The 27,338-nt window shown below is 33.1% G+C and overlaps 1 protein-coding gene across 1 annotated transcript in view; it reads left to right on the top strand.

The window, feature by feature from the left end:
* The window catches only part of LOC114342351 (neuroglobin-like), a 688,855-nt gene extending 665,386 nt beyond the window's left edge, over positions 1 to 23,469 (top strand). Inside the window, exon 4 of the mRNA XM_050646450.1 lies at positions 18,062 to 23,469. Coding sequence (XP_050502407.1) covers positions 18,062 to 18,217 — 156 coding nt within the window. The 3' untranslated portion in view covers positions 18,218 to 23,469. The remainder of the gene's footprint in view (positions 1 to 18,061) is intronic.
* Positions 23,470 to 27,338: the final 3,869 nt, after the last annotated feature.

The raw sequence follows: 27,338 nt of genomic DNA, 5'->3' as shown, positions 1-27,338 counted from the left end.
TAAAGAAGGTGACAGATGCCAAAAGACAGGGGAAAGAAGAAGGGGCAGACCTAGAAAGGGGTGGATGGAGCAAATCGAGGAAATTGGGACAAAGAGGGGGAAAACAGTGCAACAGATGAAGGAAATGGCAGGAGACTGGAAGGCGTGGAAAAATGGGTAAAAGATGGATAGGTGATACCAAAGTCCGACGCTCTTATAGGGCATAAGGACAACGAGAAGAAGAAGAAGATTATTGATATCACTGTACCAATTTGTCCTAACAAACTGCAGTAATATAATTATATAATTTACTTTATTTGATTCGATGTGATGCTATACTTTTTGGCAAACAATGAATAAGGCTTAGCAGAATTCCCTAAAGATGTGGTGGTATATATTATGTAATTTACTATTCTAAATGGGAAATAAGCCACAATTTAACTTAAAAAATTATTTTATTGACGTTTCGACTTCCACCTCGGACGTCGAAATACAAAATTTGTACCAAAATACAAAATATCATTAAATTAAACAAAAATGTTGTTGCTTAGTAAAAAAACTCACCTAATATTAGGTTTGTTCTAGCATCAGTTTCATACGGTTTGAAACCATCAGCGAATAGTGGACCAGCGCGAGTAGAGGGGATAGCACTGGTGACTGTATTATGTTCTCTCACTGACCAACTGTTTGCTGACGGTTTCTGACTTGTTTGACTGTTTGCTAGAACACACCTAATATAATTTAATCTGATTCATTCATATCGGCAATTCGGACATCTAAAGGGTGATTCATTTAGAGGTACTTTTTTAAAAAAGAAAAAACGATGAAAAAAATTAATTTTATTTGAAAATCTTTATTGTCGTAAAAAAGAACCATTCTTTACAATTGCCTCCCAAAGATAATTTCTTTCAAATCTTGACCATAACTGCTGTTAAGAGGGTTCATTCTGAAGGTCTAATTCTCGATGACGCGTTCGAGCTTTTCGATTGGTATTTGACCAATGACTCGAGTAATACTGGCCTCCAATGCCTTAATAGTAGCCAGTTTATTCATGTAGACTTTGGACTTGAGGTAGCCCCAGAGAAAAACGACTAGACGTGTGATGTCACAGGATATAGGCGGCCAAGTCACTGGTCCGAAGCCTGAAATAAATTGCTCACCGAACCGTTTTCTCACTAAAGCCATGCTTTCTCGGGATGTATGGCAGTTGGCGCCATATTTTTGGAACCAAATGTCACTTAAACGACAAACTTCAATTGATGGTTCCAAAAAGTCCGTTATCATGGCACGATAATGGTCTCCATTCACAGTAACATTCTGGCCGGTCCAAGACATGGACCGACGATGACACCACCCATAAACCACACCAAACAGTGGTTTTTTCTGAATGTATTGGCAACTCTTGAACCTCCTTGGGTTGCTCATCAACCCAAATACGGGCATTTTGTTTATTCACGTCCTCATTAAGCCAAAAACGGGCCTCATCGGAAAACATTTTTTTTTTTTGCTCTAAGCGCACGAAACACGTTCCTCATTAAACGCCTATTTTCGTAATACAGCTAAATAATTTCTAGACGTTGTGCCGAGTTAAGTTTTTCTAGGATGTAATGTCAAACAATACTAAATAGGAAAACTTTAGTTGATACCATTCACGCACGGTCTCCCAACAAATCCTCACCAAAAAAAGTACCTCTAAATGAATCACCCTTTATTATACATTTTAAAGGATAAAGGAAATTCAACTGTGATAATGGATAAAATACAATACGAGGACAAAATTACAGATCTTATAACTTATAACAAATATCTTATAACTTATAGATCTTATAACTTAAAACTTATAGCAAATGGTCCTCATACCTAATTAACAAAGGATCCAACGAAGACACTGGAAAACAAGATATACAGGGTAGCGAGAAAGTATGGAAACACGGTAATTTCTCGGAAATCGCTTGACTGATTTTTAGAAATTTTGGTGGGCAAGGATGTTCTAATGTGGCCGATAATATACTGGTAATTGCATTGTTGTCAGATCTTCTGTTTTTCTGGAAATCTAATGAACTTTCTTATGTTAAATGGAACACCCTGTATATTTTTTAAGTTTTGGAATCCTTAATGGGTACTGATTATTTTTGATATAATATTTTCTATACCTAAATGCCATAATTTCGGAGTTACTGCAACATTTATTAAAATAAAATTTTAAACAAATTATAAAAAATCAATTTTTTCAGCCCGAGTCGATATTATTTTAGGTTCTTTGTATCATTGGGAACAGAAAAGGTCTTTTGTAATTTTCCTCTAAAGTTAATTATTTCCGAGTTATAAACAATTTAAAACTGAAAAACATCGAAAAATGACGATTTTCAAGGTTCAAAAACACAAGTAAAAAAATCATTTTTAAAATTAGAAAGTACGTAAATTCAAGACCAAACTTTCTTGTATCAGATCCCTATAAGAACTTTTGGCATGTTTTATTCTAAAATATTGTTTTTTTTTTATTTTTAATGAAGCTCATACGAGAGGACGGGCGATCGGGCATTTACAACTAAAAAATAATATTTTAAAATAGAATAAGACCAAATCACTTATCGATATCTGATACAATAAGGTTTGAACTTGAATTTAGGCACTTCGTAATTTCAAAAATAATAATTTTTACATGAGTTTTTGAACCTAGAATATCGTCATTTTTCGATTTTTTTTTTCAGTTTTAAATTGTTTATAACTCGGAAACGATTAACTTTTGAGGAAAATTACAGAAGTCCTTTTTTGTTCCTAATCATCTAAAAAACCTAAAATATTGTCAACTCGGGCCGATAACGTTGATTTTTATAATTTGTTAAAAATTATTTTTAAATAAATGGAGCAATAACTCAGAAATTGTGGCATTTATGTATAGGGAATATCATATAAAAAATAATCAGTATTTATTAAGAACTTCAAAACGAAAAAAATATACAGGGTGTTCCATTTAAAATAAGAAAGTTCATTAGATTTCCAGAAAAACGGAAGATTTGACAACAATGTAATTACTACTATAATGTCGGCCGCATTATAAAACCCCCCACCCACCAAAATTTATAAAAATGGGTCAAGCGGTTTCCGAGAAATTACCGTGTTTCCATACTTTCTCGCTACCCTATATAGAACTTTATTCAAGTTTAAAAATGATTTAACATATTATTATCAAAAAAGTTAATTAGACCCTATTACAGTTTTATGTACTGTAAGACACCACATTTTTATGGAGTATCGAAAATTCATAAAGCGAATATACCACTTAGACCCATTTGTACTAAAATGAATTCTCCTTCTAGTGAACTATCAAAATTGTTATTAAATATTATACAACCATTTGCAAATAATAATGACACATTTATAAAAAATACACATTTTTTAAACAAATTATCAAATATTGAAATTAATCCAAATAATGTTTTAGTAAGTTTAGACATAAACCGTTGATTTTAGTATAAGAGCTGTGAGACATTTTTGAGTAGGTATTTTAGGCAACCTGAAAATTTTTCTGGTGACTTTTCTATAAAAGCCTAATACAAAAATGCCGGTCTGGCTGGAGGGTAGCGGTTATTTTCCCCAAAAATCCTCCCCCAAAGTTTAAAAAGGGTAAAAATTGTTATTACAAAAAATATCATTGATATGACTTGAAAGTAAATTTAAATATTCAAATATAAAGAAAATAAACAAGCCAGGCGATTTGAGGGCGATTTTAACTCTGCAAGATACTTGCATGGGCGCCCCAGGATTATTTTAAGGGGGTGCATCTGAACTTCAGAAGATTTCATCTGAATCTGTACATACTGTTAACAAGTATAAAATATACAACTATACATGCATAGCTATGTACATTCCTTCCGGACAGGGAGGTGCAATTGTTATTTTGACAGGGTACTTTTTAATTTTAAAAATAAATATTCTACAAAAGACAGTTTTTTTTTTAAAAAAAACCGCTATAAGTAAGCAGCAGTGTGAGACAGAGCGTATACCGATAGCTGTTTGCGTCCTCTGTTGTAGTTGAGCGAGTCCGTTCGCTCGAGAAAATCACGTGACCTGGCGATATCCATGTTGTTGTGTCTCGAAACGTTAGAGTAATTATTATATATATTATAGTTTTTTAAGTAATTTTTCTTAATTAAAGGAAAGTAATACGTACTATACAATAGATTTTGCAAATATGATAGAAAAAGACAAATTTATTATTATAAATATACAGGTAGAAAAGTATAAAACTATAAACTAAATTAATTCGGTGTCCGAATCTTGTACTTTTTCTTCAAACTCCTCATCTGAGCTTAAATGTTCATTCTGTTCTTCTTCGTCAGACTTCGTCAGAATATGTATTTAGAATTAATTAAAAATTAATCAGTGATTAATTAATTGAGTTGCTACGTATTATCTGTAATTTTATACGGAGTCGAAGCCTGGAGAATCACGGGCGCACCTGAAGAATGACTTACCATTGTTGAGATGTGGTGTTATCGAATAATGTAAAAAATATCATGGACACAACACTTAACAAACACGGAAACATTAAGAAAGATGAAAAAGGCAAAAGAAATACTCAACACTATGAAGGAAAGAAAAATGAGCTAAAATAAATATTCATTCTCTTCTTCTTCGTCAGACTCCCCTCGAGACTCAATTTCTTCTACCTGATCTGTAAATATTTGTAATACTTATTTAGAATTAGTGAAAAATTACTAACGCTTAATACTTTTCCTTATATAACCAATAACATCACGTGTTTTATTTCTTAGTGTAGGTATGACCAAAGTAGCTCATGTTTCTTTCTTTTATAGTGTTGAGTATTTCTTTTGCCTTTTTCATATTTATTATTGTTTCCGCTTTTATTACGTGTGTCCATGATATATTTAACATTATTCGATAACTCCACATCTCAACAACGGCAAGTCTTTCTTCAGATGCGCCCGTAGCAACTCAACTAGTTAATCACTAATTAATTTTTAATTAATTCTAAATACATATTACAACTATTTACAGATCATGTAGAAGAGGAATCTGAGTCTCGAGGGGAGTCTGACGAGGAAGAAGAGAATGAATATTTAAGCTCAGCTGAGGAGTTTGAAGAAGAAGTACGGACACAGAATTAATATAGTTTATAGTTTTATTCTTTTCTACCTATATATTTATAATAATAAATTTGTCTTTTTCTATCATATTTCCAAAATCTATTGTATAGTACGTATTATTTTTCTTTAATTAAGAAAAAGTTACTTAAAAAACTATAATATATTATAATAAACACTCTAACGTTCCAAGGAACAACAACATGGATATCGCCAGGTCACGTGATTTTTCTCGAGCGAACGGACTCGCTCAGCTACAACTAGGACACAAAAAGCTATCGGTACACGCTCTTTCTCACACTGCTGCTTGCCTATAGCGCTTTTCATTTATATGCACGCGTAATTTGTTTAATCACCTGACAGTTGGAAAATTTCACCAAAAAGAACCTGTCTTTTTAGAATGTTTTTTTTTAATATTAAAAAATACCCTGTCAAAATAACAATTGCACCTCCCTGTCCGGAAGGAATGTACATAGCTATGCATGTATAGTTGTATATTTTATACTCGTTAATAGTGTGTACAGATTCAGATGAAATCTTCTGAAGTTCAGACGCACCCCCTTAAAATAATCCTGGGGCGCCCATGCAAGTATCTTGCAGCGTTAAAATCGCCCTTAAATCGCCTGGCCTGTTTATTTTCTTTATATTTGAATATTTAAATTTACTTTCAAGTCATATCAATGATATTTTTTTGTAATAACAATTTTTACCCTTTTTAAACTTTGGGGGGGATTTTTGGGGAAAATAACCGCTACCCTCCAGCCAGACCGGCATTTTTGTATTAGGCTTTTATAGAAAAGTCACCTGAAAAATTTTCAGGTTGCCTAAAATACCTACTCAAAAATGTCTTACAGCTCTTGGACCATTTACAAGTGTGCCATTAGATAAAACTTTAAACATAATCAAAACGAAATTAGGGAATGATCGTACATTGACAACTAGGACAAGACTTAATGTATCAACTGTAATGGAGTTATTGAGATTATGTACTAATAATACCTACCTAAACTAAATAATGAATTCTAAAAACAAATTTGTGATCTAGCAGTGGGCTCTTCTTTATCTCCATTATTGGCTAATATATTTATGGAGGATTTCGAAACTAATATCATTTCTAAACAAATTTTAAAACCTACAGGATGGTGGAGATATGTAGATAATGTGCTCTCAATATCGCCTCATAGATAAGAATTGTTGGACACATTCCTAAATATTATACACGATCAAAAAGAGACAATAAAATTTACAATGGAAAAGGAATATAATAACACCCTGCCTTTCCTCGATGTTTTGGTCTCAAAGAAGGATATTGAACCAAAACCAACACACACCAACAGATATCTAAATTACAAATAAAATCACAACATCGACGTTAAAAAGGGATCGATTAGATCCTTATATGATAGAGCCAAAATTATTTGATCTAACGAACATTCATTCTTAGAAGAAAAACAATTATTAACATCACTGTTTTATTAAAAAATTATTATCCTTTGTCGTTTATAAATAAGGAATTGTCAAGATTGGATCGAACGGAACGGAACAACTTAGAACGAAATCCTATAACATTCACAAGAAATAATACGAGGAAAATATCAATACCATTTATATAAAAGGACTATCTGAGAAACTTAAAACAATAGGAAATAAATTCAGCATTTCAACAACATTCAAGACAAAAACACATTGAGATCTATTTTATCTAAAACTGAACCTAACAATGAACAAGAAAAAACAAAAAGAATTGTATTTATAAAATACCTTGTGAATGCGAACAATTTTATTTATGTAGGTGAAACATCAAGACCATTAAACGTTAGAATAAGTGAACATCAGTCTTATAATAAAAATAGAGAATTTGATAGATCTCAAATATATCAAGACGCATGGGAAAATGAACATAGAGTTCAGTGGAAAGATTCAAGTATAGTCCTGAAAGAAACAGATTGATAGTAAAATTAAAAAATCAAAGAAGCGGCTCTAATTATGCTAAATAAAACCAATTGTGTCGCAAACTCCTCGGTAGAAAGAGGTAGAAAAAGAGGAAGTCAATAGAAAGAAAATAAGTACCACGATGAGTGAGTCAACATATCGAGGATAGTACATAATTTATATTTTAGTATTATTTTTATATCTATCTATTATTAATATTATTCATAATTTAAAATAGCATACCTACATACAAAATCAGAGTTTAGTGTTAGTTTTGAGAGTAAAATGAATGTAAGACCAAATACTTACAATGTCGGGATAGTATCATGAGGTTTGTTTTTTCCTGGTTTTTCCTCGTGATTTACTATGGAATCACTAATACGAAAATTTTACTGTCACCATTGCATGTGGTGTCTTTTTAAAGACAAATCACGTGCTATGATTTTTTTGTGACGGATATTCTTGAGTTAAAGTTGATTTCATGTAATAGAGTGAACTATCTTTCAATAAAGTCATCCCAGGAAGGTAACTCATAAATATTGGCATATTTTTGGAGTCGGTGAACACTAATATCACGTCGGGGATGGTCTTCGAGGCACGTGGAGTTTTATAGAAATTTGATATAAAATCAATGCAAAATTCGTTGGGGGTTTTTGGGGTCGCTGAACACTAATATCAGGTCCAACCATCTTGTTCTGGGCCTTCCTTTTTTTCGTCTTCCTATTGGTTTCCATTATAATATTTTTGTTGTTTTTGCATCTCCTTGTATCTGAACATGTCCCAGACATGACAGTCTTTGACTTTTCACAAATCTTACAATATCATAACCTACATTCAATTCATTAACATCAGTACTAATTACTTTACTTTAATTTACTAATTTACTAATTATGTACTCACATTTAATTGCCATTATGATGCTCTTATTCTAGTCTTATCGCATCATAATGCCCATCATTAAATGCTCGTTGCATAATATACTACATAGATATTAAAAACAAAAAGTTTCATATTTTTTTAAGTATGATTTATTTATAAGCTAAGCCAACTCTTAAAATCGGGTTGCTAATAAATACTATTTATTCATGTCAGAAAAGTTCACCAACATTCACAAACATGTATAAGTTATACTTACTTATTTACATAGAGACGCCAGGAAAATCATTTCAGAAATTTTGTATTCCGAAGGTGTCACCTAAGGGATATTCGAGGTTCATTCGATTTTTCCACTGCTTTGCTAGACGTTTTCGCTGAAACTTGTTGAGTTTATATCGAGATGGTGTTTGGAATTAACGAGATGTTCTGTCACAGTACTAATTTACTTATTTTTGTGTACATCCAGCAGAAATTCGTTCTGAGACTTCGGGGAAGACTTCGTGATCGCGTTTTTAATGAAAGATTACGAAAACTCGATATTGCTGGATGAAAAATAAAATGTGTTTACATTTCCTTATGGTTTTAATACACTGTGAATTTAAAATTTGGATAGGGGGTGCTAAGAAAACCTTATAGAACGTTTAGAGAGTGATATTGGTGAAAATAGTAGATTCCTAATGACTATTATATTAGCCAGGGAGGCAATGTCCAATTTAACCGAAGCATTTTAGCATGGCTGTTTTCTTTTTATTTAGTTAGGTGTCCCAAAGCTTATTAACAAATGATGTGTCAGTTGGCCCAAAACCGGGGATTTTAGGCAAGAAAAAGTAAAATGTGAAACTTGATGGAAAAACGCTACATCTTATATGTCAAATATTTATCTGCGTGACTTACGTGTACACTGTGTGTCAGCCAAATGGAATAAATTCAATAGTTCAAATACTAATTGTTTTTTTTTTGAAAAATGCTTAAGCCTGTCGATTAGTATTTCAAATGGAAATTTTTCTCATACAATAATAATGTATACAGGGTGTCCCAATTTAGAGATATGACGTCATCATTGATTTTCTTAAATGGCAACACTATCATTTTGATAGCTATTTTGATAGGGTGTGTAAAGTTATACATAACTGCAAAATATCAAATTTTTATTCCTTACCATTTACAAGATAATAAAAAATAACAAAGTCATGTCTGTAATTTGGAATAAATTCAATAGTTCAAATACTAATTTTTTTTTTGAAAAATGATTAGGTCTGTCGATTAGTATTTCAAATGGAAATTTTTTTCATACAATAATAATGTATACAGGGTGTTCCAATTTAGAGATATAACGCCATCATTGGATTTTCTTAAATGGCAACACGCAGCACTGTCATTTTGGTAGCTATTTTGATAGGGTGTGTAACTACAAAACATCAAATTTTTATTCCTTACCATTTACAAGATAATAAAAAATAACATTAAATCTCTAAATTGTGACACCCTGTATACATTATTATTTTATGTAAAAAATTTCGATTTGAAATATGTACTAATCGACAGGTCTGAACATTTTTCAAAAAAAAAACAATTATTAATTGAACTATTAAGTTTATTCCACATTACAGACATAACTTTATTTTTTATTATCTTGTAAATGTTAGAAAATAAAAATTTGACATTTTGCAGTTATGTATAGCTTTACACGCTCTATCTAAATAGCCATTAAAATAACAGTGTTGCCATTTAAGAAAATTAACGATGACGTCATATCTCTAAATTGGGACACCCTATATACATTATTTAAAAACACCCTGTATGTAAAAAATTTTGATTTAAAATACTAATCGACAGATCTTAGCATTTTTCAAAAAAACAATTAGTATTTGAACTATTGAATTTATTCCATTTGGCTGACACACGCTGTATTATAGCCAAGAATGCCTAGCTACTGGCTTTCAATTCGGGTTCAATTCCTGGCCAATACTGACTCGGGTTCAATTCCTGGCCTTGAAATTTTTTTTTGTTTTAAAAATTGACATTTTGATTTGAAAAATAATTATTTTTTGATAAAACCACGTTTTTATTATTTATGCGACACAATATAAAAAAGTCTGTATGTCTTTTATAGAATCGTAAACTAAGCATTTGATCATAATATTACGATAATATCATAATATTATTATGATTGACCTCCTTAATAAACAAAGTTGTTGTACATAATCCCCTGAAGCTTCCCGAGTTAGTACGACCAATCTAAGTGAAAAAGGGGGTTGCCCCCCCTTCCCCCTTTATTCTTGAACTATGTAGTTTGGCAAATATTAAAAAGTATACCTAAATCATTAATTTATGAATTTTAGATTGTAAGAAAAACGCGTCAGCTGAATATAATATGATCAAATGCAAAGTTTACGATTCTATAAAATACATACGGACTTTTTTTATGTTGTGTCGTATAAATAATAAAAACGTGATATTATCAAAAAATAATTATTTTTCAAATCAAAATGTCAATTTTAAAAACAAAAAAGATTTTCAGGGCCAGGAATTGAACCCGAGTTGTCTGGGTGAAAGCTAGTAGCTAGGTATTCTTGGCAATTATACCAGAGAACAATAACCACAATAACCACAATACACGCAAGTCACGGAGATATAGTATATTGTGTAACAAGTGCAGAAAGGTACTAATTTCTCACGAGTTTGAAAAGTTGCGGTACGAGCGCAAGCGAGTGCCGCAATTCAAACGAGTGAGAAATTACCTTTCTGCACGTGTTACACACTATACTTTTTCTACAAGCACAGTTTTTCCTAAAAATAAAAATCACAATTTCCAAACGAAGATTAATTATAATAGGTACCTATGTGATAAATTTTAAACTGTATTTAATTAATACTGATCAATTTAAATTTCTTATACCCAAATAAATTGCACAGAAATCAGTTAAAAAATTAATGCACTGCCTTAATTTGTTTAAATTTAAACTATTTTAAAAAATTATTCGGTACACATTATTGACGTTGTATTTATGCAGTCACGGATTTACACAAAACCTACTTCATTCGACGTCTCTTGCAGATGTTGCTAAATCCTTATTGGTTATTTGATAATTATAAAATGTTTAATAAGAATAAAATTGTAAAATAAAACAGTTGTAACATCCATAATTTAGTTTCTATGCTATAGTTAAATATAATAATTGTCTTATAGGTCATATATTTGTCTAAACTTTAACCACGGATGTAAACAGAATATAACGTTACTCATAATGAGGTAGTCAACTGTGCAGAAAAGAACTTTGCGGCACAGAAACGTCACTTTGCGGCACAGAAACGTCACTTTTCTGCACACTAATGTCAAATATCTTATACTGTGAGTAAATATCAAGTTTGCTAACATAAAACTGTGCAGAAAAGTGCATTTTGTATAGTGGTTGTAGAAAAAATATTTGACATATAGGTTGTAGCGTTTTCCATCAAGTTTCACATTTTACCTTTTCTTGCCTAAAATCCCCGGTTTTGGGCCAGTTGACACATCATTTGTTAATAAGCTTTGGAACACCTAACTAGATAAAAAGAAAACAGCCATGCTAAAATGCTCTGGTTAAATTTGACACTACCTCCCGGTCTATATTTGTTGGTAAAACTTTGCTAAAAATGTTCAGATTTAGAAATATTAGATAAAGAACATGACAACTTTAACATGGACAGAAAAATTAAAGAAGCAGCTGGCAGATACAAGAAAAGAAGTATTGGAAACATAATTGACAAAAACAACACAATAATAATTAAAAGTGCAGAGAAAATAAATAGATAGGAAGAATATATAAAGGAGGTATTTGGTATTTGAAGACGACGAAAGAATGGAGACAATAGAACCAAGACCTAAATGGACCTAAATGGACCTGCAATTATCAAAGAGGACATTTAAAAAACACTGAAACGTATAAAAAATGATAAATTTTACGATTACTAACAGAGAACCACATGGATACACTATGGTAGAATTACTGATAGTAGAATTATTCAATGAAGTTTAATATACCGTGGAAATTCCGAAAGAATGGCTAATGTCTGATTTCATCCCAATACCCAAAAAACCCAACGCAATGAAATGTGAGGAGTATAGGACGATCAGTTTAATGAAGCATGTTTTAAAAGTTTTCTTGCGAGTGATCCATGAACGTGTCTTCAAAAAACTAGAGGACAGCAGAAGAAAAAAAAACAACTAAAAACAATAAAATCCTTTATAAAAGGTGTATATTTAAAATCCCTAAAAAGGGCTACATCACAGAACAACTTTTCGATTGGTTGACCAATCATCATCAGTGCTTACGTAATATTTACATGCTAACCACCAAAATATAATATTACAAAAATATGTGGGTAAAAACTCTTTAAAAGTAATCCGTCAAGGAAACATCGATTAAAAATGCGAACTAAAGCATGGATGTTTAAGTTAATTAAATATTTTAAACACTCATGCTTAAGTTCGCATTTTTAATCGATGTTTCCTTGACGGATTACTTTTAAAGGGTTTTTACCCACATATTTTTGTAATATTATATTTTGGTGGTTAGCATGTTAGATCACGTAAGCACTGATGATGATTGGTCAACCAATCGAAAAGTAGTTCTGTGATGTAGCCCTTTTCAGGGATTTTAAATATATACCTTTTATAAAGGATTTTATTGTTTTTTGTATTATATGGTATACAGCCAACTACAGGAAAACTTTTTCCTTGTGAATTTTTAAAAAACCAACTGGTATTTAGAAGAGGCTTTGGCACTATAGAGGCCTTATTTACTATACAAACACTCATAGAACAGTGTCCAGATGTCAACTGTGACGTATTCATAGGTTTGAAAGCCTTCGACAAAATACAACACAAAAGGCTTACAAACATATTACAGAACACAGAAATAGATGATCAGAAAATGAGATTCATTACAAATTTATACCGATATCAGAAAGCCATAATTCGAGTAGAATAAAAATCTAAAGAGATTTCAATAAGAAGTGTGTACTATTTCCTTTACTTTTTAATACCTATGTGCCCAGAAGAAATATTTAAAGAGACTCTAGAAGATATCAATGAAGGCAAATGCAAATCAATTAAGGGAACACTAGTGAATAATCTCAGAAATGCAGACGATACAATACTCCTTGCAGACAGTAGAGAAGGCCTGCAAATTTTGGTTGACCGCACTACGCAGTACTGCGAGAGATATGGAATGGCTCTGCACGCAAAAAACAAAAATCACCATTGTCAGTAAGAACGAGATTGATGACGAAACAATCTACGTTAAAGGTGAACCTGTGGTAAAAGTAAGGATGTGAGCTAAATGAACAATGGAGTATAAAGTTTGCTTAGTTACGTCATGATACACTTATTTCCAAATTTTGGTGCACCATCTCGATCATGAGCGTCACAAAAAAAAAATATAGTACATTCTTTCACGGGTTTTGCTGTAAATTTTAAAGAACCACTTGGATTGACATGAAATTTGGCATACGCATAGCTAACATGTCAAAGAAAAAATTGATATTGTGCCGATGTGTGCTTTTGCCCTGTGGGTGGGTTTCACCCCTTTTAGGGGGCGAAAAACATACGCCCAAAATAAGTCCGGAAATTGATAAACTGACTAATTCTAATTAACTTTTGTTCTATAGAGTTTTTTATTAAGTTAATACTTTTCGAGTTATTTGTGAGTGAATATGATAATTTTTTAACAAAATAACCACGTTTTTAGACGGTGTTTCGCAAATAACTCAAAAAGTAAGTATTTTGTCGAAAAAAACGTTCTCAGAAAAAATATGGCCTGTAACAAAGTGAAAAAAAATTGTTTATGCATGAGGTCTCTAGACCTGGTAGACGCAGCGTTATAGCTAATGATAGATATGTTCATATTCGCCAAATTTCAGATAGAATCTTTCAACGTAAAATATCCAAATAATGAAGCCTCTGTTGGAGAAAACTCATTACAACTTAAAGTGTTTAAAAAAATCTTTATTTCTGTTTTTATATGAAATTTAAGCACATTAGGCTCAAACTAGAGTAGGTCCCTTTTGCTTTGGCAAAAAAAAATCGGGAAAATCACCCCCTAATTAGCAACTAAAATGTAATTAATCGTTATCGGTTCAGAAGTTGCTTTAGTTATGTTATGTTTATATAATCTGTAAGTTTCATCCATTCAAAGTGCTTATTTTTAAAAAAATTTGGGTTTAAACAACATTTTTAAAACTTGTTATTTTGAAAAAAATGCCTTTTTTCAAAATAACTTAAAAATTATTCGAAATACCAAAAATCTTAAATAGTAAAAAAAGTCGCAGTTTCTTTTCTAAATATCTTGTATTTTTGTTTTTCTCTGTGACAAAAATTGGTTAAGATATGGCTGTTCAAAATGTTGAGTACAGTCGTGTTTAGTGACTCCTTCAAGCCCTTTCATCTACAGCTGTTTCAAAAATACGGACTTTTAACCGACGAAACTTACAGATCATATAAACAATAAATACGCGAGTAAACTAACTTGTGAATATCTGTGGCAAAAAGTTTATCTAATGCCATCCCCTCTTTGTGAACACACACACAAACTAACTTGTGAAGTGGTAACGATTACATTTGAGATGATATTAGGGGGTGACTTTTCCGATTTTTTACCAAAAAAAAGGGACCAACTTTATTTTGAGCGTAATTTGTTTACTTTTGACGCTAGAAATTTTTTTTAAAAAACTTTTTTTAAACACTTTATAAAATTTGTAATAAGTTTTTCTCAAAGAGTGCTTCGTGTTTTGATTATTTCACGTTAAAATATTCGATTTGGAATTTGACGAATACGAACCTATTTTTCATTAGCTATATCTCTGCTTCGACTAGGTCTAGAGACCCAATATATACAACATTTTTATCACTTTCTTACAGGCTATATTTTTGTCAATAATATTTTTTCGATAAAATACTTACTTTTTGAGTAATTTGTGAAAAACCGTTTAAAAACGTGGTTATTTTGTTGAAAAATTAACATATTCACGCGCAAATTAACTCGGAAAGTATTGACTTAATGAAAAAACTCTATAGAACAAAAGTTGCTTAAAATTAGTCAGTTTATCCATTTCCGGACTTATTTTGGAAGTATATTTTTTCACCCCCGAGAAGGGGTGAAACCCACCCCCAGGGTAAAAGCACACATCGGCACAATATTACTTTTTTTTGACATGTTAGCTATATGTTTGCCAAATTTCATGTCAATCCAAGTGGTTCTTTAAAATCTAGAGGTTTTGCAATATTTTACCGTTAAAGAACGTACTAATAATAAAAATCGCGACTTTGACTCCTTATAAAAATCCTCGTCCCCCACTCTGGTTTCCACCAGTAGGGGAAAGTCATGTACACAACTGATTCAAGATATCCCCATATAGTTTGTCTATATTACTTATCACGAGCAAAATCCGCTTCTATCTCTGCGACTATAAGTAAAGATGAACTCAATAAAAAGTGCCAGGAACAGAAGAAAAGACTGGATGACCGACTAAATACTTAAGTTAATGTTAAGTTGCAAAAAATCATTAAAACTATAGACAATACAAGATATGCCAAGATACACAGAAAAATAATTATTATTATTATTATCCCGGTTTTTTTATAGCGTTCTCCGCCTTCCGGTTCCTAATTTCCAGCTTCGTCGCTCGTTACATTTGCCAGGGTGAAGGTTCCTTTTCGACATTGCCTTCTGAATGCCGCCTATCCATTCTTTCCACATGACCATACCAGATCAGTTGTCTCCTTTGAATTTCGTCTATGATGGTTGACTTGACTCCCATTATATTTCTGAATTGGTCATTTTGTATTCTTTCAAGCCTTGATTTTCTAGCCAATCTTCTCCAGAAGTTCATTTCCAATGCAAGTAGGCCTCGTTCTAGGGATTTAGTAAGTTGCCATGTTTCCCATCCATAGAGCACTATACTTTTAAAGATGGAGTTAAAGATGAGATGTTTTCTTTGATTTGATAGTTCTTGTGACCATAGCATCGAGTTAAGGCATCCAATCACCCTTTTTCCTTTCGCGATTCTTTGCCCTATCTCTTTTTAGGTGCGTCCACTTTTGTTGATTGTTGTTTCCAAATATATATTCCTCAAAGTTCTTAATTGTTTCGTGTTCGTTGACCATTTGGTCTTCTACTTCATTCCCGATGCATAAGTGGTAAGTGGCTAGTGGTAAGAGCGCCTGCCTATGGATCGAAAAATCCGAAAAGGTCGTGAGTTAGAATCTCACCAGGGTCAGAAATTTTTCGTTTATTATAAATTAATAAATGAAAATAGTTTCTGTCCTTGTGGGATCGGTATTCACCGGAGGGACCGCAGACGTTCGGATACAATTAGCGTCTCTTTGCAAAGTAACAAGACACTTACTCAACACACACACTACACTTTACTCCCCTGAGTTAGTGATAAGTTATAGTCTAAAAAACAATCATGAAATTGACTGGCCAGTTGGTTGTGAAAACCAGTGCCAATAAAACACAAAACACACACAAACACGATGCATAAGTATTGTATCATGAATTCTAAATATTCCTTGTCTACTGCCACTACTACTTGGTCGTCCGCAAAGTGTAGAGTGTAGAGTACACAATGTTGTATCGTCGTCAAGTTGGATCCCCAACTCTGAACAAGATCTTCTCCAGTGTTTTAGTACTCATTTAAATAGATCATGAATAGTATTGGAGAGAGGCAGCATCCTTGTCGTAATCCTTTTGTTACTGGAAATTCTTCTGATAAGGTGATGTTTAGTTTGATTTCTGATGTTGCTTTATTGTATAATTAAATGACTGCGGTGATGATCGTGCTATTTAACGAAGACCGTTCAAGAGATTGACACAGCTTTCTCACAGGAATCGTGGCGTACGCTTTTTTGAGATCAACAAATAAAGATGTATTTCCTTCTATTGCTTCTTGCAACTTTCTTTTCATTAAGTTGTGTTAGGGTAAATATGTGGTCTACGCAAGATCTTCCAGCTCTAAATCCTTCTTGTTGTTAAAGTCCATGAGGTTCGTATTCTTTCTCAATCATTTTTTTAAAGAGTTTACCAAACATCCTGAAGATACTAGTGCCGAGATACACCTGTAGTTTCCGCAAATACCTTTTGGACCTTTTTTGTGAATTGGAGTACAGAAATTTGTATACTCTTGTATGAAAAGGCGCCAAATTTTATTTTGTCCGGGACGCTCAAAACTCTAGAACCGGCCCTGAATATAGGGAACATTGTAATGTTATCTATTATAATAATTATTCTCATCAAGTTATCTCTTATGGTAGGGGAGCAAAGTATGCTAAATTTGCAGTCACTCGAGCGTTATGGGGACCTACTTGGTTGTGATTATTAGGTCCTAAAACCAAAAAAAGTTAAGTAAAATTTTCCATTTTAATAGGGACTTTCCATTTTTTAATTTAATTTTCCATTTCCAACAATCGTTTTTTCGGATTATAGCGCCGTCTATCCATAATTCGAGAAAATATCTCGAATAAAAGTTCCTTATTTTTACGTAAAGAATCCAAATGTGCAATAAAAATTTGGGGGTTCCATTTAAGATTTTAAAATAACCCCCCACCCTACCTCCGTGGGGGGGGCGTGTTTGGTACCATTCGATAGATTTTTCAAAAACATTTTGAAAGTGTATTTTGCAGTTTTTCGATCTGATGTTCATTTTGCGAAATATCGCGGGGTTTGTATTTAAAATGTTAAATTTAGCCCCCACCACTCTCCGTGGGGGTCATGTTTAGTACCATTCGATAGATTTTTGAAAAATTTTGAAGACGTATCTTTTAGTTTTTCGATCTGATGTTCATTTCGCGAAATATTCGCTTTTTTTGTCAAACTTTTTAACTCACCCATTTCCTTACGCCCGCTCAAATCGTCAGATTTTTGAAATATACACTCTTTTGCATGTACTTAACTTACCTTATCTTAATCAGACGATTTCGAGATTTTCTAGGATAGATTTTTTCGGACCCCCCTTAACGAACTCCCCTGCATTAAGAGCCAATATATGGTAGAGGTACTTTTTCATGGTACCAGGTTTCTCCCCATATGATAATCTGACGCGCTCGAGAAACTGCAAAAATCGTCACTTGGCCATCCCTACCATTATTATCATTTTATAAACTAAAAGTTGTTTTTTTGTTTCAGAAAATCGAGAAACCATTCCTGGAAGCCGTAGAACTAACATTAGGAGATAGATACACCGAAAACGTAGAAAATATATACAAAATTACAATAAAATTCATCATAGAAACGCTGATTAAAGGATACGATAATGCCAATAATGCGAACGCGCCCACGTGAAGTTTAACCGACTGAATCTAATTATTAATGTGTACTGCTAAAAATACCAATTTGATTTTTATATATAGAACCAAAATATCCAATTCTCGGGACGTTCAACCCTTGGGGATTCGCTCCCGGAAACGCTGGAAAGTTCAGCACGACAATATGAATACCGGAAGCTATAAAAAACGTTTCGACTGTTTGCTCGCTTCATATTTTCCGTAAACTAATTCATTAATTCCTATTGTTATTATGCCACGTGTCAACAGGGAATTCATATTAAATTTGTTTACAAAAGAGATGGCGAAGTTATTAAGATCAATATTTTTATGTATTAACTTATTTCATTTGTAATGATTTTTATATAGAAGGCGACATATTATGTAAATTAAAATTCACACTGATAAATGTGCTTGTATTTTTCTCTATATTTATATTTTATTATATTATTATTATACAGTGTGTTCCAACGAAACTTTGACCCCTCCCCCAGAAACTCAGAAACCAAGAGTTTCTTCACAATTTAAAAAAACATCTCAATTTGAATTGTAAGAGGGACGAATTTTCATGCAACATTCATGCCCTCAAATGTAACCCCCTACTGCCCCCCTCTATACATGGGTTTTGTTGATTTCGAACATGCCTTTGACAGCCTATCTCATGCTGCTATATGGAAAATTTTAGAGCTAAGAAACATTCCTCATAAAATAATTTCCATTATAAAGTCACTGTATATTAAGGCGACGTGCAGCGTGACACACAATGGGATCAACAGTGACGAATTTGACGTACTTACTGGAGTCAGACAGGGATGTATGCTTGCTCCGTTTCTGTTTAACATAGCTCTAGACTATGTTCTCTCCAAACTAGACTTCGACACAAAAGGGATATAATGGACGTTAACCACACGCCTAAGTGATCTAGAATACGCCGACGATATCTGCCTGTTAGGACAAAGGTTCCAGGATGTGGCCGACCAATTGGAAACACTATCCACTGAGGCCAATAAAATAGGTTTAAAAATCAATATTAGTAAAACCAAATCCATGAGAATAAACGCAAGGAACAACACGCTATTTAATATCGACAACATGCAGATTGAAAATGTGGAAAACTTCACGTATAGTATTTTTACTACAAAAGCGATATTACGTAGGTCAAAATTTTTGAAAATACTATACCTTGGAAGTGTCATAACAGAAAGCGGAGGTACAGAAAACGATATTCATTTGAGGATACGAAAAGCTCAACAAGCATTCAGCATGCTTAACCCTGTTTGGAGGTCTGGGGAATATACTACAAGGACAAAGATTCGAATATTCCAGTCAAATGTTATGTCTGTTCTACTCTATGGATGTGAAACCTGAAAAGTGACAAAATCCGTTACAGACAAATTTCAGGTCTTTGTTAACAAATGTCTACGAAGAATTGTCCGTATTTTCTGCCCAAACACCATCATAAACGAAGATCTGCTACACCTGACCCAACAATATTGCAAAAATTGCCCTAGAGCGGAATCCCCAAGGAAAGAGAAAAAGAGGTCGCCCAGCACAAACTTGGAGAAGATCCATCATGGACGAGATAAGAAGTCAAGGAAAGTCTTGGAATGAGGTGAAGGCCCTAGCGCAAAATAGAATCCGATGGCCCGTTTTCACTGAGGCTCTATGCTCCACTTAGGAGTTCAAGAACATTATATATTATATATACTGCCCCCAGTATTTTTAAATGGCAAGTGTAGTCGAGTTACACATCATTTAAAAGGTATTTTTTTTCTGTACACGACCCTTCAATTTTTTAATTTGCGGAATAACTTTAAAGACAATTTTGGACTTAACTAATTTATAATACATTTGGTAAGTCCAAAATGATCTTTAAACTTATTACGTAAATTAAAAAAAATAGAGGGTCCTGTAGAGAAAACAAATACCTTTCAAATGATGTGCCACTCGACCACACTTGCTATTTAAAAAAAAGTGGGGGTTGATAAATTGATGTGCTTTTTTAAATTTTAAAGAAGCGCTTGGTTTCTGAGTTTCTGGGGGGGGGGTCAAATTTTCATTGGAACAGACATCGTAGCCCATCACACTTCAATCCAATGTAATCACAATCAAACATCGACACACAACTACTTACCCTCCAGCTCCGGGTCGGAGATGGCAGCTTTCGCTCACTGCGGTTACAGTTCCGGCAAAGCATCTTTTCCAAAGTACCTTTGCCACGGCAGAGTTCTATTGCATAACTGCCGTTTGAGTTCCTTCCCAGTTCAGTACACCGAATGGATCAGATTTCCTGTTTTTTTTTTTTTTTTTCAACCCGACCTGTGAGACTTGTTCACCCCTAGGAAAGTACGTTCGAGTGTAACAATTCATTGGAGCGAGGTGTATAAAGCCGAGTCTATGACAGGAGTCACTCCACCGCGCTCCAATGCTCCAGGTCATCGCTTTCCCCCCTATAGCACGCTGATGCGCGATAGGGGCACAACTATCAGCCAAATGCTCTTCACGTGGGAATTCTGGGTAATAGGATTCCAACGTGGTGTCCTAATCGGTTTGCAAATAAGGCCAGCGTGAAGCGCTCTATGCCTGTTATCTTCTTGTGACTTGCCCGCGGTACTAAAAATTGCTTGCTTGGGCCCCAAGCCTCTTGGCCGAGCCATAAAGCTCGGCCCAGAGACTTAGCGCTCAAGGGTTGGGCCCTACTTGCCCGGGTTTTTGTGTTTTGTTTTGTTAGTATTTTTTGTTGGCTTGCGCCGGGTTAATAATTTTTTGCATTTTTTTGGTGGTCGAGGCCGATTTTTTGTATTTGTATTATATATTTTTTTTGTAGGTGTCCTGAAAATAAAATCATCGTTAGTTACTTTACGTGTGCGTCGCTGGTTGGGGCCCACACAGTGCTGTGATTTTCTTCGTTGAATAGAGCTACGAACTGTCCACTTACTTATTTCTCACTTTATTTCTTATTTATCTACTTTATTTTATTTTATTTTTAGCCTCTCGTGTTTATTTATTTTGTTTTTCTTTGCTTTATCACTTACTACTTGATCTTTTTATTTCTTGTCTTTCTATTTTTATTTATTTTATTTCTATGTTTCTTCTTTGTATACTATTTTATTCCACTATCTGTTGTTTGGGACGTTTGTGCTTCCATCGGTGGAAAGCGTCGTATTGCATGATCTCTCGCAGTACCTATGGGGCTTGGGTGGTTCTCCAGTTCTGGGAATTTTGTCCTCGCTCTTTCTTTCATGGTGTCCATTACTCTTATTTGCTTTAGTTATCTGAATAAGTGCCTCTCTGCTACGTATCTTGGTACGTTGACTGCTTCCCTTAGGCTGTTGTTGTATACCGCTTGTATTTTCTTCTTTGATGTATTGCATACCTGTCTCCGTGCGAGAAATGCGTATGTTAGGATCGGGATTATTATACTGTTTATTAATCTTACTTTCGTTTTTATTTTTAATTTGCTATTTCTGCCAATTAGTCCTCTTATCGATGCTTTTGCTGCGTTTGCTTTTCTTACTGTGGCCTCTACATGTTATTGGAATGTTAGGCCCTTGTCCGTGGTAACTCCTAAGTATTTTGCTTCGCCTTTCCACTCCATGGGGTTGTTTTGCACCGTCAGTTGTTCTTCTGGTTGTTCTCGACGTTTCTTAAACATCACCGCTTGTATCTTTTCTGAATTTATGGCGATTTTCCATTTTATGCACCATTCTTCGATGTTGTCTAGTGCCATTTGTAGATTGTTTACTAATATTTCTATGTTTCTGTGTTTGGCCGCTATCGCTGTATCGTCTGCATAAAGGCTCAACATGGTCCAAGGTGTTCTTGGTATGTCTGTGGTGAACTGATTTCCTGATTCTCCCTTCTCTTCTTAAGTACACTGTCGGTAGCTATCACTCATTGGTCCCGTCGGAGAGGTGGCACGAAGTTGTCTTCTGACGAGTTGTTGAATGCCGAGCGGAAGGATATCGTTACAAACGAATCGAAGTTTCATCAAGATCCATCCAATTGCAAAAAATTGGTAGGTTTATTGCTTCATGCATATACACCAAATATTCAGGGTCTAACTGATTTAAAATTGAATTGAAAGTATAATCGATATTAATTACGTAATAGTTTTGTAATTAGCGTGGAAGCAGTTTCCGGGAACGAATCGTTCAAGTGTACATTATTGTCCGTGAACCAAAAGCCCACCCCTGAGTGTATCATGTAAATATTCGTACGTATGTATGTATTTATTTGCTGTAAGAGATAGGTGACGTTAACAGTTAGAAGAAAAATGGTTTTAGATATAAAAACTTTTCCTATTACAGTTGGTCTTGAAAACGGTTAGCACACTCAACGAAAAATTAATAAAAATTAATAATATTAATAAAAATGTTAATTCAGAACACTTTAATCCTTTTTAAGAGCGCAGGTGCAAAATTTCAATCGAATTCTTTTTAAACGCATTCATTTTTTTGGGATCCTGAGAAAACTAATAAGTATTTTTGACAAATTGAGATGCAGAATAAAAGATTACATTATTACCGAGGGCCGAAAGTCCCTTATAATAAACAAAAAGTTTCTTTTGAATGGTATACATATTTGAAATTAAAAATCATACTAAACTTTCTCTTTTTCGCCCCTGTGACTTATTAAAATAATCATTATAGAAGTTCTCAGGGACTTCAGACCCTCGATAATACTATAATATTTTATTCTGTGTTTAAATTTTTCAAAAATACTTATTAGTTTTCTCAGGATTCGAAAAAAATGAATACGATAATAGACACACGAAAACTTCCTTCCAGTACGGACTACACTTGGAAACGAAATGAAATTATTCGGCACTTCGGCCGAGGTAACAGCATTGTTTAACAAAGAATTATTTTTTAAACAATGGTAACACAGAGAAGCTCGGGGTATCACGATAAGGAAAAGCCGTTACATTTCAATCGGTCAAGAAAAACATTTATTGTTTCAACAACTGCGTTTATTGTTACCATGAACGCATTGATTGTGGTTATTAAACGCAGTAGTAGATTCATTAATGCATTCGTTTTCACAACAATCAGTTTACATCTATGGAATAATCAAATATTACTCTATATTAACAACTGTACATTGTTTTAATGAAATATGTACGTTGTCACGATAAACCAACGTAATTGCTTATCATCTACGAAATCGAGAAAGTGAGTTGCTGCCAGAATTAACATTATTTATTAAATATATACGAAACTAACTTATTGGCTGAATAAATTGAATGTTATTGATTAATGTACTCTAGTTATTTTCACAATTATTATTCAATCATTGTGACAATAACCAAATACATTCATCAATGTCTAAAAGTTCGTTAAAAAAAATTAAATTGTTGTTACACCGAAATACTATTCAATAATCACAGTTAATCAATATTACGAACTAAATTTTTTTGAGTGCATGATATTGTTGTTATTATCTTATATTTATTATAATAATATTCTGATTAATCATTTACGATATACTCCTCCATGACATACAGAGTGTTCAAATTAGATTGGCTACAGGCTATATCATATCTTGTGAAATTTTTTCCCTTCCACAACCGACAGCTCCACTAGGGTGGAGTTCCAATCTGTATGATTAGTGTGACCCACTAGTCCGAAAAATCCGTGAGATGGTCCGAAATAAAAAGTAGTGTCCCGGCGTCCCGGACGAGTCTTTCGGGCCATCCGAATTTTCAACGTTTTGGTAAAATTCTATTTTGAAATTTTGAATACGTTATTCTTCAAATAATTCACAGCAACTTGAATTGGTGGGACGAAAAAAAGTCTACAATTTCTAGAGTGTAATACTAACACCACATCCAAAGCGCGTGTATTTTATATCGTGGTATTATAGTTCGAAGAAACCTATAACGGTGGACTTTTTTTCGTTTCTGTACGGAAATCTAAACTTAGAAATTGCAAATGGGACAAAGAAAGCTACAAGAATATATTATGCGATTAATAATACGATACTGGGAAAAAGGGAAATCAGCCAGGAAACTAAAATACATGTAGGTATACAATCACAGTACCAACTCTTCTATATGCAAGCGAGACATGAGTTACCTACAAATAAAAGACATGAAAGTGCCATAAATGCAGCAGAAATAAAGCAACTGAGCAAAATAGCTGGAAAGATGAAGCTCGACAGGGAAAGGAACGAAAACATCAAAAACGTGCTGAGGCAGAAAGCAATAGAGAAAAAAATTGAAAAAAGAAAACCGAATTGATTTGGACATACATATAACTAGAATGAACGAGAACAACTAGTAAAGAAGGGACAGGGGAATAAATGAAGGGACAGACCTAGAAAGGGGTGGATGGAACAAATCCAGGAAATCGTTACCAAGAGAGGAAAAACAGTGCAACAGATAAAGGAAATGGCAGGAGACCGGAAGTTCGCGTGAAAGAAATGTGTAACAAATGGATAGGTGATAGCAAAGTCTGACATTCTGTATCTAGCAAAGTCCTTATTGGGCATAAGGACAACGAGAAGAAGAAGTATTATAATTATCGTCTTCTGAAAAAAACAATGGCCCGATTTTCATTGAAAAATCCCGGATATCAGGTATTTTTTCAGCCTTGTCCCGGATTCGACTGAATTGGAGTTGGTCACACTATGTATGATGGCACTTAGGTATTTATTTGCATGGTTACTAAAATACTGTTATGGCCAAATATCAACGGAAACTATTTTTACTTCAAACTATGATGATTAGGCATCGTAGTGTACAGAGTAATGTAAATTAATGTTTTAATTTGATATAGGCGCTGCCAACGTTGTTGGGACGCCCTATATATCCGGACAAGCATAGAGTCTCCTGACTGGACAATCCTGAGAAAACTAATACATATATTTGAACAATTTAAACGCCGAATGAAAGATTACATTATTACCGAGGGCCGGAAGTACCTTAGAATAAACAAAAAGTTTCTTGTGAATGAGATATTTGAAATTAACAATTACACTAAATTTTCTTTGTTTTTTTCTCTCTCCGTTTGGTTTGCCTGAATCTGTTTATATTTTTTTGTCACAATTGGGCGATTTTTGGTCGATTTCTCTTGATGCTCGTTAAAATATATAGTTCTCTATGTAAAACAACTTTATTCAAAAATATCTATTAATTGTAAACTTTTGTTGAATTGAGTCAGTTTTTTGGACCAACTGTAAAATAGTTTATAATTAGTATTCAGACTGATTGAATATAAATATTTTTTATCAGGAACGTTTGCTGGTCAGTGTTTTGTAATGGTAGATTATATAATATATAGACCTTGGTCAACGAGACCATACCATTGCCAATGGCGATGAGGCAAGATCGTTGTGTTCTTCTGGACGCGGTGTAGAATGAACCTTTGACAAGGAAAGATAGTCTACTCTTTTTCCTTGTCTAAGGCATGAACCATGAATGAACTATGAGTATGAGTCGTCCAGAAGAAGACTCCGACATTTTTCGCAGTGCCCTTGCCGATATTTTCCGCAGCCACAAAACATTAGAAAAAAATAATTAAAGACGCCTAAATACTAATATGTCATTGAATAAATTTTATTTTTAATTGCTGTTCTATACTATTTTTCTGTGCAAAATTGTAAAATGTAAACCAACTTTATATTTGAATAAACATAAAAATTAAAGTTCTCTAAAATTAAAATTTAAGAAGTTGTTTACAAATTCAAGTATCTGAATATTAAAGATATTTTTCATATGTACTATAGACTAGCCTTTTCATATATGTCAATTGATTAACATTAGGAAAACGATTTGAAATCATTTTGAAAAAGAAAAAGATTATTTTTAAGAAAACAATATTTAAAGAAATTATTGTATGATAAAAAATACATTAAACTTAAAGTGTATAGACTTACATCTATAATTGTATTATATTATATTCTTAAATCTATACTTCAGAAAGCTAGAAACGAATTATGCATGTCCAGTTTTATTGGGAAGGATTTTGAGCAATAATATTTTGGTTATTCATGAAATTCTCAAAATTTGTTACAAAAATGTTTGGAATAATTCTGATTCAATGGATAATAGAAATCTTCTAGACTAGACTATGGAGAAGCCTCAACTTTTAGATCTACATCTAAAAGCTTAAAAGCTAGTCGAACAATTTGAGTTAAAAAATTACCTTTCTCGTGTCTTTTCTTTTGATTCATCTAGCAGTTTTTTTATGCTTTAAACATATTTTTAGAAACATATACATATTCCAGAAAAATCAAGTTTTAATTACACATCTAGAACTATAAATTTAGTAGATTGAATTCAACAAGTTTTGATTCACGGAGAAATAATGGAACTAAAGAGTTTTGGAGTAATATTTACTTAGGCTTAAACACATTTACTCCCATATCTAATATTTGTAATACTATTCCGTAGGGATTCAAACTGTTCTCTTCACGAATAATTATGGCGTTTAAGAAATTAACACCGACAATAAGTGAATTTTCAAAAAAATTGGATTTAAAAAGGTTTTTGGAATTAGAAGTCTCATTTGTATTATAGAGATGTAATAAATAATTAGTATTTTATGAGCTTATTTTTTATGTTATAGCCACAACCAACTAACGACGGAAAATATTGTTTTCTTAAAAATATTCATTATATAGCTATGTAATAGTGTTTATAAGGGACATACATTTTTCTTCTAACATTATGATAGTGTTTTCTTGATATATTGAAAGATGTGTACCTAGTGTTTCGATTAGGTATAGTATAAGTAAGAGATATAGTAGAAATACTTTAAGACCCTGTTTTGTTTACAAAAACCGGCTTAAATAAAAAATAAACACTTTTTATGTACACCGACCGGTTCGCACAGTGATTCGTCTGTGTAAAGCATTTTGAGTTTTAGTTGGGAAGAGGTTATTTACTAGAGTGTAGGTTTTAATTTTAGAAATTGTGAGCTGTACCTATACTTACGTAAATTTTAGATTTTACTATATTTTTATAAACTTTTTAACGATCAATAATTCTAACAATAACAAGAGTAGTTTCAGGCTGTTCTACATCAGTTATCAAAACAAGCATGCGGTACGAGAGAGGGTCTCTGTAAATTGAAATGTAAATAAAAAATGGCCAAAATTAATTTTAGGCTATATGATATATCCTGCTTTAACGGTAT

This window comes from Diabrotica virgifera, chromosome 3, assembly GCF_917563875.1.
Source record: "Diabrotica virgifera virgifera chromosome 3, PGI_DIABVI_V3a".
In the NCBI taxonomy this organism is placed as follows: Eukaryota; Metazoa; Arthropoda; class Insecta; order Coleoptera; family Chrysomelidae; genus Diabrotica; species Diabrotica virgifera.
This window is presented reverse-complemented; position numbering and strand designations above follow the sequence as displayed.